Raw genomic sequence first — 14,935 nt, forward strand, 5'->3', positions numbered from 1 at the left:
ACAACAAAGAACTGCCAAATTAATGTGTTCAAAGTTTGCAACATAGAACTCATTTTTCTCTTCCATGTTGTTAACCTTGAACAAGTAGGAATATTTTTCTCATTTGGCTCGGGCCACTCAAGTGGTTAAAATTATAAAAATACACATACTTATTCACAGTTCCCTGTCATGAATATGAGTGATTTTTAATCATTTGTGAAAAATAGTTTTTAAGGTGGTATCTAGGTCAAATGAAACTTAGAAAATAACCATCTTAATGTTAAATGGATGAGAGGACCAGTTGATCAAACACTTTTGTTGTCTCAACCTTTTTGTTGTCCAAACTATAACATTTATTGCTTTATTTTTATAATGAACCCCCTCATCTAAACCCTAGAAAAACAACCGCTTTCTCGCTCTTCCTCTCTTGTGAATTCCTTCATCCATCTCTGTCTCTCGCGACCTTGAATCCTAATCTTTGTCTATCTCTCTTTTCTCCTAATGGGATTGTCTACAAAAAGATCATTTATCTTTTGTACATTGAAGTTATAATTATTATTGTCCATTAAATTTCAAAATGGGTAGTTGTAAGAGTATCATTGAATAAATACAAAATTTCAAAAAAATTCTCTAACTTTGTGACTCACCCCAATCCATCCAATTTAACAGGTGTTCAAGTCTTTCTTGTTTAACTTGAACAAGCGCCATGAGCTTTCCATAGACCCTAAGTTTATTTAGGATTACAAAAATTTGGAAGGAGTATACACTTTTTTTGCCCATCATATATTGATGTGCGCTTACCTCATATAGAGCCTTTATTTTCCAGACAAATTCCAACAGCTCTTGTTTTCAAAGGTAACTTAAAAACCCCAAAATGCATACATATACGGACAGTACTCAGTAATCCAAGGGACTATAAAAAGACCATGGACCATTGAATAGTCAAGTCGCCACCGTTCATGAAAACGATAAACAATGATGAAGAGATAACGGGACCTGCATGAAAATGTTGACAACCAAGGCACCATAGATTATGGAATATGTTCCCATATACCATACTATTGAGTTGTAGTCTTCAAAATTGCGAGCTGTTTCAAAAAGGTTTATTTCCTGGTCCAGTACAGATTATCGTTAAGATTTCTTCAATGACCAACATTTTAATACCTTACTGAATAAATTGCAACCCCCCAATTTCAGGAGCTCTAGAAAATTATTTATGACTTAAAATAAATTACGTTAGTTGATAATGCATAATTCGTCCCATTTTGCACACGAGCTCCAATATGTTTTCTTTCATTATCATTATTAGTTCTCAACTAGTCAGGGTCAGCTACGTCAATCCCAATATGTCATTCTGCTCTATCAATGATCATACCCTCAGTAACCCACATATTTTCTCACTACTTCCAACCATGTCTTTTAGAATCTACCCTTTGCCTTTTTTGAATTTTCCACTTGAACCAACTCGCACCTCCTGACATGTGTTGTACTACATATGTGCTGCACATAGCCAACCTACATAATAATCTTATCACCTATTGGAGTCATTCCTAAATTCTCTTTAATGTATTCATTTCAAAATCTATCCCTTCTTGTCTTGCCGGTCATCTATCCCAACGTCTTCATCTCAACTACATTCATCCTATGGGTATGTTGTTTCTTGACCACTCAATATCAGCCCTATAAAACAAGGCTAGTCTCACAATTGTCCTATAGAACATCTCCTTATAGAACTTCTCTTTCATGTTCATTGGCATTCAAAGTTTGTTTTCTTTCAAACCATAAATTCAAAGTATTGCACAATTCAAGCAATGGCAATCAAAGCACCCTAATCCAAAAACCGAGTTTTCTCACACATTAAATTTTGGTAAAATCACTTAAAATTTTCCTTTACATATAATCATTAAAAATTTAAAACCAAAGCGTGGTAAATTCCAAAACAGTACCTGGATGCCGTTATAAATAGTGCAAAGTGAGTCCCAAAACAGGGTCTAGACTTCTTACCAATGCAATATTGTCCTTCCCAGTACTCAAATACCAAATAAGCACGGTTATTTTTGTACAATGCATTAATAAATAAATAAATAATATTTATGTATAAAACCAGAAAAGTTTTGAGCCTGTCAACTCATTCGGCGGCCAGCGTTTTCAAAGGTTTTAGAACCCAAAATACATTCCAAATCACTTTCCACAACAAATTCACGAATTTAGAGCTCCAAAAATAATATAGTTTTGAGGATCTTTGAAGAATTGAAATGTACAGTCCACAAACATGGCCAGATAATATGCACAGATACCCTAAAAAGGTTTCATTCATCTCTCTCACTTACAAATCCCAAGATAGCTTTCTTCTTGTCCTGTTAACTACAGCAGGGTGAGAAATCACGAAAATCCAAGGGCAAATGTATATATATTGCTAGAAGTAGCCACCACTGCCGCATCAAACGACGGCTCTTCACTTTCATCTGTATTTCTCTTCAAACTTGAAAGAGCAACCTGACAATAACAACATATCCTAAAGTCTAAATATCACTAAGTGAAAGATGGTGGCAATTGCTGCTACTATATTGAAATATGAGAAAAGAGTTTATGCTCTTGAGCAAAATGTACATTTGCTCCCTATGGTAAAAGCCTAGTTGGGACTATTTAAGATCCCAAAATTTGGACCTACTCAAACATTGCAATTGAATTCTAAAAGAAAAGAAACAAGCAACCAACTTAAACAATGTAAAATGTGGAAAACAAATTTTCCTCACCTGTAAGGCTTAACCAAATGGGCTCTACCTATGGAGATTTGGAATCACCTTGAGTTGATTTGAAAATGCGAAATGCAGCTATGCACATCGTCGTGTTTCCTATAACTGTTAGAGCAGCTTGTAGAGCCACCAGTACCTACACATATCATAAAGGCATCAATGGCTTGTATCTCAAAGCTTTTGGGAAAGGTTATTTTGAATTTCAAAAGGGCAACATAAATCATGCAGGTGTCCAGAAGGTTGGAATCTCACAGCCATGCTTGAACAATATTTTGCATGGTTTGGTACTTAATAAACCAAACAATTTTATCAGAATGTATGAAATGAATCAACTTAAAATAGTTATTTCGAGAAAATGAACCAGTACAGGCAATATTTTGAAAAGTTAAGTCTCTCAAGCATATGCATGTCTTATGAGGTGATCCAGGCACAGTTTTTCCAAAAGAGCTCAAAAGGGCAAACCGAACCATAACGTAAGATGTAAACAGCGTGATGTGTTATATTTGATGAGGAATAACATCATGGCACAAGAAAAAAAGCAGGACAAACAAAAATCAGCTACACTGGAAAAAATTTCGTAACGAAGTCATCAGTTTTCTTACCCTAGCATACCTTGTCCTATTTAACTAAAATGCAATTGTGTCCCTCATTGATATTTTTCCATAAGAAATCACAGTGGGTTGCATAATTCTACAGCCACTGCAATATGAATTTTAGCAAGAAATATAAAATTCACAAGGATTAGTCATTTGTTAATGTTAAGACTGAGAGAGAATAAAGAAAGAAATTTCCAAGCATATGGTTGGGCAAAATATAGATGTCTTTCAACTTGTATCAATCATGGGGCAATTAGCCCTACAAATATGCATGTATTCTTATAGGAGATACCATACAAGTCAAGGTTGCAACTCTCATATATATAGGTTGCCGTAGGAAAATCATATAATATAGTCAGATATACAAATTTAACACAGATAAGGGTTTATGCTTGGTCAATGTGCCTTGCCACCACATGGAGATTTCCATAATTGCCATGAGGCAATAGGTACTGTAGGTTTCCCTAATAGGCAAGAGGCCCATAATAATTACTGCAGGTTTCAAGCTAGGAAATTTAGTCACAGTGATAATTAGATTAAGATACGACCATTTTAAAGAACATAGGTGACCAAAAGCAGTGCAGCCCGAAGTAACATCAATGACAAACAATAATTTTTCTGCCATTATGCTTGCCTCAAAGTCTAAGCCATGTGAATCTATACATGCTTTAAAGCTTAAACTAAACTCCAGGTATTTTTATTGAATCTCACGACCCATTTTCTTCACAATAATGGGAGGGGAAATTTGTCAAAATACACCTAAAGCATTAACTTATTTTATATTTTGACCATATGTTTTGATTTAATTTCAAATGCCCATAAAAAAACTCAGGATTTTGAGCTGGAATAGTAGAAAAAGTGTAAAATGTTAAAATAGTTAAAAAGTGAGGTGTATTTTGATAAATTTCCTTAATGGAAATAACATCAATGTTACATCCAAGTGATCTTAAATGTTATTACACTAAATAATAGAAAGGCGCATTGTTAAGACATGAGACAATGCTATTACAATTTCTTACTTTATGCAGTTATATGAGAACCACTATTTTAACATGAATTATTTACTAATACAGAGGGGTTTCACTGCCCAGGATTGCAGGTACTATTTGTTGGATAGGTATTACTAATATCAACGTGACTATCGAACGAATTCAACTATTTTCTACAATGTCAAAATTGACATTTCTGTCAATATTGAGAAATTAATACTAAAATTGAAGCAGGCATAACAAATGTAATATAGAAAACAACTGTGCTTTCATTACCACTATAGCAGACGATGACCAAGTGGTTGACTAAATCACAAAAAATAAACCTCCCCAAATGTCATCACCAATTCTAAAAATCCAAATGAGAATCACAAACACAAACAACACTGCTGATACTCACATCAAGTGACTCAGAATTGTAGAAGAAATGCCATGTGCAGGCACAAAATGCTCCACCAAGCAAGGGCACCTAATAAGTTCAATCATGCGGTGAGTAAAGATAGCGTTACCTGAACAAGAAATAAGAAGCTTACATTCACGTGAAGATGACGTACACACTCCAAATATCCCTTCCATCTGTTCCTGGACTCCTTGATTATTTATAAAAGAAAATCCAGCAACAATGCAAATACCACACTTTTTTTTTCAATATATATCGGCCTCAAAATGAAATAGGGAGCTTGGACGTAACCAAAAAAATTGGAGAATAAAGGGGGTAAAAATCAATGTTTAAACTTTAAAGCATTGATCTGCAACCATTGAAGCAAAATGCAGAATACATTGGAGATTCAGAAGTAATAAATACACTTAAATTTTCTACAAGGTGAAAGCCAACATATCTGGCCAGCATTCTCAGACAGCACTTTCTGATAGGAACGTGACGAAACAGAAAACAGTAGACCACATTGTCGTTATAGATCACTTAGTAGAAAAAATGGAAAAAAAAAAAAAAATCCACGATATGATGACAACTATAACATGTGATATCTACATGCACATGCTTAAGATAGACACAGACAGGAAACTTATATGAGAATTAGAAAATGTATTGAGAAGTTTAAAAAGATTATATCAAATACTGTTGTATGTTATCATCCTGAGAAAAGAGAGAGCAAGAATCCTAGGGTACAGTCCTGTGGTACTTAGAATTTGTGCTATCGTTTTTTTTTTTTTTTTTTTCTCTTTAAGCAAAAGAAAACTGCCCTGTCATGAAGAGGATGGTTCTCTGTATGAATCTCACATGTAGCATGGTATAATTTCCAATTTTCTCCAATTAGTTATTAAATGTAATGATTTTCAGCTTTATTAAATGCAAGAATTTTTAGTCTTGAGCCGAAGAATCCATCATACCCAAGCATGAAAGTTTTCCCAGAATTTCCAGGTCACATTTTAATGAGTATATGTTCTTTTGATGGAAAAAATACATTGTAATTTTCAAATGCCAATTAACCAAGAAAAATGAACTTCATGCATCCTCTTCGATAATGCAGATAAACAACAATTACATTTTCAAAGGGTGAATGAGAGAATTATAATCTGCATATTATCCGACTTCTCAAGCTAGATTCTTTTAATTTCATACTAACCTCTAATACCTTTCCAAAATTCAAATCCTGTTACAGATCACTATCTAAAATTCTAGAGTAAAGGGAAAAATATATAACCAGAAAATGATGAAATCAGCTTAGAGAGTGAGTGAAACGCCTTACCATGGCCCAGGAAAGCCCCTTCCAAGTTTCATATCCAGGCTTCTCTCCATATTGCCAAACCAAAATCATGGCAGAAACCCTGTAAATACAAACCAGAATTTGCGTCATTAATCATGAGAGAGAGAGAGTACAGGCCAAATATGAAGTGGAGATGACAAGAAACATTATCAGAGGAGAGAGATGGAGAGACACCACAAATTAGTAGAGAGAGAAACCAGCAAGTAGTAAAGAACAAAACAAAAATGGAGGTAAAAAAGCTAGAGAGAGAAAGTTGAAATGGAAGTTTAACACGACCATTCAGCAACACTGGAGACATGGATAGCCCATGTTGGTAGAGAGAGAGCATTCTTAGGTTCTTGCGAGAGGATAGATTCGATAACAGGGAATTCAGCAGGGGAGGCCTTCTCTGCAAAAATTAGGACAATAGATGCAGCTCCCAAAATAACAGCCCCACGATTCTTCTCAGAAAAAGGCCTTCGAAGAAGAACTCTTCTCCTAAGAGTATTGAAAGCAAGCATTCGACTGTGAAATGGTCTTACAGTTGTGGCATTAAGGAGTGAGAAGCAGGCCGCCATGGCAGTCCAGGCAATTCCACTTACTCTGGATTTGAAAACTTGTCTTCCTCCTGTGTCCTCAAGATAAATTCTGAGATGGTTTGGTACGGCTGCAGCCCTATCAAAGTAAGTAAAGCCTCACCTCGATTACAATTCAAGCATCGGAAAATCTTTACATCGTTGACTTGAACATTGTGGTTGTAAAAATAATAATTAGGATTTTAAACTTCAAAAATTAGTATATATTGTAGGCTCTCTATTTTATCCTAAAAATAAGTGCTCATATATACACAAGATGTGTATTATTATTTTATTTATATATTTTATTATTCGAATTTTTAATATTTTATTATTCGAATTGAAAATTAATTTTAAAACCATGATAAATATTTTTTTTTTTTACTGAAAATGCTTTGAAGATTTGAGGAGAGGTTTTATTTGATTTCATAAAACCTAGGCCATACAGAAACCTAAAGAACATGAGGTGTGTATACGGTACATCATCTAAATTTTGTTTGCATGTGCGTCTCTAAAATTTTGTTGTTGGGAGGTATAGCTCTGTCATTAAAAACCTCATGATGGCTTGAATTTAGATTTTCAAAAATAGTGCCAATCGAGTTGGATTGTAAGCATTACAAATTTTAAAAATGACGATCAAGGTAATTGCAAGATGTATTATTTTTAGGACTTGAAATTTTTTTTCATATATATATCGAGACAAAGATGATCAATTAGAAGGTTTTCTAACTTCAGAATATTATTTTTTATTAGGTTTTTTTAAAGTACGCTTACTATAGTACATAGTTGCAGTCTTAAATAAAATATTTCTCTTATAAATTACTGGTATGCCTCGAATTTTCCACCTAATTTAATAAGAGATTGTATAAGTATATTTGGTATAAGAAGGTCACAATTATTACTTCTAGCAATTAGATGTGAAATCCAATGAACAAAAGTGTGTCACAACATTCAAGAAATTTTGTTTTAAACCTTTTGCCTAAACAATGATACATCCTAAACGACTCTATTTCAAATCTAGCAGTCAACGATGATTGTGACCTCTTTGTATCAAAAACAAACAGGCTCATCTTATCCATTTCCATTTAGTAAAGTGCTACGCATGTTACACTGTTAGTAGGGAAGTAGAGTAATGTATGTATCGGGGGATGCATGACTACATTTGTATCCCACATCTACATCCATCTTAAAGATCAATGTGGAGTTATAGTCTCTCTCAAAAAAAGAGGCAAAATCAACTATTTGATTTTATAAAAAAAAAACATATTATTTTACTTTTAAATTTTTTTTATTTTCTACACATTTATGTTAGCCATGTTAGGAATTATATATACTTAAAATTAGGACCAAAATCTATCTCAAATTTGCATTATGAAGAGGGGTAGCATATTTACATATGAGTTCTATGACTCATAAAACTACATCCTTGTAGGAATATTGACATGAGTATGTGTTTACGAGTATGGATACAAAAACACGTATTACAATTTATAAATAAAATATTTTTATTTTGATATATATATTATATAAGTATTAAAATAATTAAAATTATGTCAGGATACTCACACCAGTTATTTATTATTGTACTCAATAATATTTAAACATTTATATACCATTGTTTTGTACATGATTTTTTTTTTTAATAACGATATTTTTTGTCAATATAAAAGATGTGACATCCTCTACATAAGCCTGACATCACCTACATAGAGCACACTCCTAAATGGCGTTGTATTAAATTCACATTACATATAGCGAACCCACTTAAATCTCTTTTTCCTCATCTCATCGCCTATTGAAATTACATCTAAATTCCATCAAATATATTCATTTAAAATTTTATCCTTTCTTGTCCGCCACATATTCAACATCATCGTCTCAACCAGACTCATTTTATTAGTACCTTTTTTTTTTTTCTTTTTTTTTTTTAACAAATATAGGTATCTTGTTTTTCGACCATCCAACATTCCGACATACTTCCAACACAACACCGTCCGACATTCTCTCTCTCAAGAATTACACTATTGTCTTTTAGGAGCACTGGATTCTTGCACGGTAACACACATCATCAAAGGTTTTTAAATACGATGATTTAGATTAAGGAGCCATGGAGCTTGTCTGATTCTCACCATATATCGGGTTTCCTTTGTTACGAAACGGGCCCATCCGAGCCCACCCTTTTTATTATTTTAAATTTTTATTTTTCTTTATTTTTTTTATTTTATTTTACCTGGTTCTCTTACCATATCACCAATCTAAATCATTGATCCACAAGTGCGGACTGAAATTTGGGCTTGGCGATCCGAGTCACAAAAACCTTCTAAACATTACGCATCATAGTCAATTGGCATGTAAAAACCAAAGTGAGTGTTGCAGAGCTAATCATACACATAGCTATAGCATCTCTAAATTGGGGCTAATATTGCCACTTCATTTCCGCTAAATCTATTCCAAAACCGCCCGTCTTGATATCCACATGCTTAGCTACTCGCAATAATTTAGCGAAGTCCTATAAGGGCAAAGTTGTTGCAACTACAGATCAAATTACCAGACCTTCAAATATCTACTCTCGCTAATCACTATTTACATATTACAACGAAATTCTTGGACAAAACGATCTCAGATGAGATCACGACAGTGAAGATTCCTTAGCAGTAAGATCTCTTCTTTTCTCCCAAAACATGACCAAAGAAAACCCCATTAGTGACATGATCACAACCTGCAATTTAGGCACAAGGGAAAGCAACTCAGTTTCAGAGGCTTGTGTTTCCCATGAAAGATGTGCATTGATCATTTGCTTTTGGAAGGTATGTTATGATCCAATGTTTATGGACAACAGCCATAGTCTTATGGGGTCGGCATCGTCTCTCTCTCTCTCTCTCTCTTCAGCATCGCCTGTCTCTCTCTCTCCCTCTCTTGCATGAACTGTATGCATACCTTAGAATTTATTAGTGTAAATCATAGAGGTGAATGTCAAATTATCTTTCTTAGATAAATGCACCCCGAGATTCAAATCAAATCCCGAGTTATGATATGAAGTGTTCGCCTCAAAATTAATCAGTGTGAATTGGGGAACTTAGATGACTTACTGAGATAGCAGGAGGCACAGAAACAAGTGGATCTTGGAAGAACCTATTAGCCAATGCAAGAGCTAGAAGACTGCTTTGCATTCCTGTGAAAAATATATAAAGATCCGATCTATCAGATTGCCGACACTAACTTTCATTTAACTGGTAAAAACACATTAAGTAGGGAAAAGAACTAACCTGTTTCATATGATATTGTTCTTTGAAGAGCTTTCACATCAGGTGTCCCTCGGAAGACGAGCCCAGAAAGACCATAGCCAGCTATGAAGCTTAATGCATGAAATACAACAATGGGCAGGAGAATAGTGATCCCAAAGGGGGAGAGAATCGAGTCCATATTGATGGCCAATGGGGAACCAACACAACAAGCAGTCACAAGCACTGATAGTGGCGCAAGTAGAGGCCGGATTGTCGAACATATCGAAGGAGCAAATCTTGCAATACGTAAAGTAGTGGAGGCTGGTAAGTAGCTTGAAGGAAATTTGAACAAAATAGGAAAAAGAAACTGCAAAAAAATACAAATACACACACACGTGTATATATATACATACAAGTCTTAAAAATGCCTATAAGCGAAGTGCTATTATGTTTCGCCCCCATCACGGACATGCTATGTCTACGACGGTTTTGCCTAAAAACTGCCATGGACCTACGGGAGCTGTGGTGGTCCCCCCATATTTTTTGGTTCAAATTGACGTGGAAAAAATCCCGTCACAGACTTGCTATGTCCGTGACGAACCGCCACAAATATGCTAAATCCATGACGATCTTTAATCCACGTCGTCCGAAAAAATCGGACGGTGCCGGGCCTATGAGCGAAAATACTGCTCATTTTCGCCTATAGGGTTTTTGTAATCTCTTCCATATATATATATATATATATATATATATATATATATATATATATATGAATAAGCTTTATAATAGCTAGGCAGCTATAATGAATAGTAATATAGGTGGAATCCAAGACATTGGATCTTCATCGAGTAGTTCAAAATATATATTACTATTTTAATTTTAATTTTTCTCTATAAATCTGATTAAGGTGCAATTTTGGGTGTATATACCTAACACTATTGCGCACCATATAAAAATATTAAAAAAAACTATTTTCAATAATTTAAAATGACCAAATTACCCCTGTCATATTTCAGGGGTATGTTTATCATTTTATATTTTGATAAATATTTTTTATAAATTTTTTAATTGTGTGCCTTATTTTTTAGTACACACTTCTAAATTTTCATTATGATCCGATTTCTAAAAAAAATATTAATATATATATATATATATATATATATATATATATAATGGATTCTGTTAGCACGGGCTGATAGCTACAGTTTCAGCCAACGGCTCAGATTGAATATGGGCCGATCTGACGATCACAACGTTATTTCGTATTTGAATTTTTCATTTTTTTTAAATCAAATTCAAATCACTTGAAATTTTAGACGTTCATTATTCTCATCAAGACGTACGTAATAAAAATATAAAAAATAATAATTTGTAAAATATAAATTGACCAAAATACCACCAAAACATTTTCAAGGTATTTTGGTCAATTTATATTTTACGAATTATTTTTGTATATTTTTATTAGACTCTCCTATGTTTTAAGAATAGACACTCAAAATTTCAAGTAATTTGAATTTGTATAAAAAAAATAAAAATTGAAATACGTAATGAGGTCGTGACCATTGGATTGGCCCCAGTTTGAATCTGGGCCGTTGACTAACACTATAGATATCTGCCCGTGGGCTGACAGGATCTTTTCCCATATATATATATATATATATATATATATATATATATATATATATATATATATATATTGGTCTAGCTTTAGTAGGGATTTGGCTTTCAGTAAAGTTTGATTCATATGGTAAGCTGATACTATGTTTTTTTCTATCCCAAAAAGCATTAGGATGTTCGCTACATATTGATGTTTCTATTTGCTTTTGTATTGATTGAATTTTTTGTTGTATTGAAGGCATTTGTATTTGCTCTTCAATTACTTTATATTTCACTTCCTGTTTAAGTGTACAAAGAAATTTTTCTTTGTCTTCCAACTGGCTTTTGACAATAAATGTCCATTGTCTGGTATTATTCAAAATTCTTTGTTTGGTATCATCGTCCACATAAAAATCCCACCATCCTCTTAACCATCCTGTAAATCCATTTACTATTGCTTTGGTAACTTCTTGATCATGGTTGCCTGCCATTTTATTTGCAGAGGCATACATGGTCATATGTCTCATGACATCTAATATTTTTAGTTCTGATAGACCATCTATTTGCCAATTCACTATAGATCTTCCAGAATAAGATACTGCCTGTTGTATTGAATCTTCTTCCATTTGAATGTCAACAGGAGTAGGTCTCTTATGATAGGGTGAGGCTGTTATGGGTTTCCAATATTTTCCATATGCTATTTTGTTGATGGTATCCATTAGAGGTGTAGTATCCATGAATGCTTTTTCCTGGTTTTGGATTGTATCCTCTATTATGGGTTCTTCATCTGTGAGCATCATTGTTTCATGCTCAGGTATGACAGCTTTTCCTTTGTCAGAAGACTCAGGTACTTGGGAAGTTATGGTTGGTGCAGGAATATTGATTTGGAATGAAGGTACTCCTTTCAGATCTAGTTGGGATAATTTGGAAATTAATTGATCCATAAGGGATTTATTATTTTCTCCGATGTGGAATTTATTCTTATTTAACTCAGGAGGTGGTTTAAATAATACTGATTTAGGAATGGGAGATATAGTAGGTGTTTCCTTGGATACTATTCTCTCTATTCGTTCAGTTTGCTTTCCAAGAGATTGTAGATATAGGTTTGTATAATTATTTTGTTCTACAATATGAGGTATGTATTCCTGTTTTTTATTTATTTCTTTAGGTATGGCTTTGTATGGTGTAGCCACTATATCATAGAAGGATGAGGAATGTACAGGCTCATTCTTTTTTGGAATGCCTGCTTTAAGTATAATACTTTTCTCAGGTGGATGAGTACTAGCTGTTGTAGTACCATCAGTACTTATGTATGTCTTCTCTTCTATTGTTTGAATTTTTTCAAATAAAGGAGTAGGAATATTTTTCTCTAAACACATATCTCTGAGCCAGTGAAAGAATCCTATATTTAATCTTTCTTTATGTAAAAATTTATTATATTTTTTATGTAGTAATTCCAAAAGTCTAGGTGGTTGAAATCTTTTTAAATACCATTCTCGGATATTTTTATTTTCTTCTGATAAATAATCTTTTTTGATAAAAGCTTTATTTATTTTTCTTTGTTTTCGTTCTAGCTTGGCTGCTAGATAAGCTGCGATATATTCTTCCGAATATTGAGTATTATTATCCTCTTCAAGTTGTAATGTACAGACTTGGAAGTCCTGTAATTCTTCTATACTGGGTTCAGTATTCGAAGTTGTAGGATGAGATGTTGATGTATATGTTGGAATTACAATATTATCTCTGGTCCTATGTGTTCCTTGAAATTGTATGTTTGAATTGGATAAAGTCATTTGATTATTGGATGAAGAAGGATGACTAGGAGGAGGTAATATGATAACATTTGGGTTGTGGGAAATTGATTTCCTACTTGGTATATTCTGTTTATTATTTTTCCTCCTATTAATGTCAATATCATCTCGTATATGTAAATTTTGAAATTGTATTTCTACATTTCCATCTGTATGTTCGATGATATGATTGGGAATATGATGTTGAGGAATTTCTTGTGGTTGATTGGCATTTTGTAATGCCCATGATTGAGGTAGAATTATATCTGACCATTTTATGGTTTTTGGAACTATCATATTAGATTTTTCTATATTTGTTTGGAATAAAATTGTTTGATCCTTTTGATCAAGTTTTAAGGTATTGGGACTTAATGTGTTCATGACCTTATAGTATATTCTATAGACTATTGCAAGATTTTGTGAACCATGGACCATATTGAATCCATGTGTCTTGAGATTTATTGTTAATATATCTAGGATATTTGGGTCAGTTAAAGAAACAGAAAAATTAGGAAAACAGTTAAAATAAATTGGACCGCTACAGAGGCTGGATTCAACCATGCCTAGTAGAGAGTCGGTGAATATATTGTGTCTTGTATCTCTTAGGCATACAAGCACAGAAGTGTTCAACCCTGGTCGGGTCAAAGGTTTTACGGCTATTTGAATGAGGCCAATGTGTAAATATTTGTAATTATTTTCTTTATGTTTTTCTATTACTTTTTTCGAGAGTAGGTGGAAGTCTTCTTGGTTTTACGTTACTGATAGACTTTCTTCTACAGTCTTGATGGCATAACCCATCTTAAGTTTAAATGTTCCTTTATTATAGACATCATGAATTGGTACCTTGGGAATATTCCAATTTTGAATATTTTCCTCAATATCATTTATGATAATTTGTTCTTTATTTTTAACTCTAAGTTTTGAAGATGAAGGTACAGTTTTACCAGTAAGATTCTTTATGAGATTTGCCATCCGTAGGTTGCGGATAATGACAATCTGGACATTCAGTGGCCTTAGCTTTTTTCCCTAAGCGGCTCTCCTGGCCTTGGCGGTACTTTTCGCATCGGCGTTCACTTGTCTCTTGTCTTAACTCTCGGACTAACTTTCTTGGTGGTCAATCTCACTTGGTTTCTTATAGTAAAATGTATCTTTATCTTATCCTATGGAGTGAAAAGAACAGTTTTACAAATTCAACAATTATAACTGTTTGCACAGTTCCACTGTGGAATAGTTCTACTGTTGTAATTTGGTTGACAGTGTATCACTGTATGGCTCTGATACCACTTTGCGCCAGGATCTACAACACTGTCATTTGTTTTGGCTTGACGAAGTTTTATTTATTTATTGGTTTTTATGTTTCAGGTTTTCAAGTTTATTTGGAAGCAAGTTTATTTGGAAGCGATTATAACAAGTATGTGAACAGCAAGCTGTTGTAAGTTACTATGGATTGCAATATTTTATAATAATTTAAACAGAATAATATAATTCCTATGAATGGAACTATTGAAATATCAATTACTATCCACTGGGCGTAACTAGTGTCACCTATCTTAATATTGAACAAAATTTTAAACTGCATAACATGCAGACATATAGGCAAGCATAGAATCACACTAGCATCTTTATTAATATTCACATCTGTTTACAAGATAGAAAGAGAGAGAGTAATACAGAGAAAAGAAAAGAAGGATATTACATAAAAACAGGAAATAAAATAGAGGAAT

At 33.5% G+C, this 14,935-nt stretch overlaps 2 protein-coding genes across 11 annotated transcripts in view; both read right to left on the reverse strand.

Moving 5' to 3' along the window:
• Positions 1-2,185: 2,185 nt before the first annotated feature.
• Positions 2,186-6,743, reverse strand: LOC18441511 (YCF49-like protein). 3 transcript variants are annotated; one of them, XR_016040390.1, is made up of 5 exons: positions 6,324-6,733; positions 6,030-6,108; positions 4,721-4,829; positions 2,736-2,871; positions 2,186-2,475 (listed from the first exon to the last, which is right to left on the reverse strand). XR_016040390.1 is itself a non-coding variant. In XM_011627739.3 (5 exons), the coding sequence occupies exons 1-4, from the start codon at positions 6,602-6,604 to the stop codon at positions 2,764-2,766; spliced, it is 537 nt and encodes a 178-aa protein (XP_011626041.1). In that variant the 5' UTR covers positions 6,605-6,743; the 3' UTR covers positions 2,186-2,475; positions 2,736-2,763. The 3 variants fall into 3 exon arrangements, 2 of the variants coding, with proteins under 2 accessions (XP_011626041.1, XP_006851799.1); XM_011627739.3 differs by having other exon boundaries at positions 4,721-4,789; positions 6,324-6,743; XM_006851737.4 differs by having other exon boundaries at positions 2,784-2,871; positions 4,721-4,789; positions 6,324-6,739.
• A 2,165-nt stretch (positions 6,744-8,908) lies between these two features.
• The window catches only part of LOC18447887 (Sodium Bile acid symporter family), a 32,244-nt gene continuing 26,217 nt past the window's right edge, over positions 8,909-14,935 (reverse strand). For 6 of the 8 annotated variants that reach the window (XR_016040389.1, XR_016040388.1, XM_088846236.1 and 3 more), the window contains exons 8-10: positions 9,868-10,121; positions 9,691-9,773; positions 8,909-9,320 (exon numbers count right to left, since the gene is read on the reverse strand). Coding sequence is in view for 6 of the 8 variants with exons in the window: in XM_088846236.1 (XP_088702362.1) it covers positions 9,231-9,320; positions 9,691-9,773; positions 9,868-10,121 (427 nt within the window). In the remaining 2 variants the exon portion in view is untranslated. Of the gene's footprint in view, positions 9,527-9,690; positions 9,774-9,867; positions 10,122-14,935 lie in introns of all 8 variants that reach the window. The other 2 variants (XM_088846234.1, XM_088846233.1) reach the window with 1 other exon arrangement.

Source organism: Amborella trichopoda, chromosome 9 (assembly GCF_054954075.1).
Source record: "Amborella trichopoda isolate Santa Cruz 75 chromosome 9, AtrichopodaSantaCruz75HAP2 v2.0, whole genome shotgun sequence".
Classification (NCBI taxonomy): Eukaryota; Viridiplantae; Streptophyta; class Magnoliopsida; order Amborellales; family Amborellaceae; genus Amborella; species Amborella trichopoda.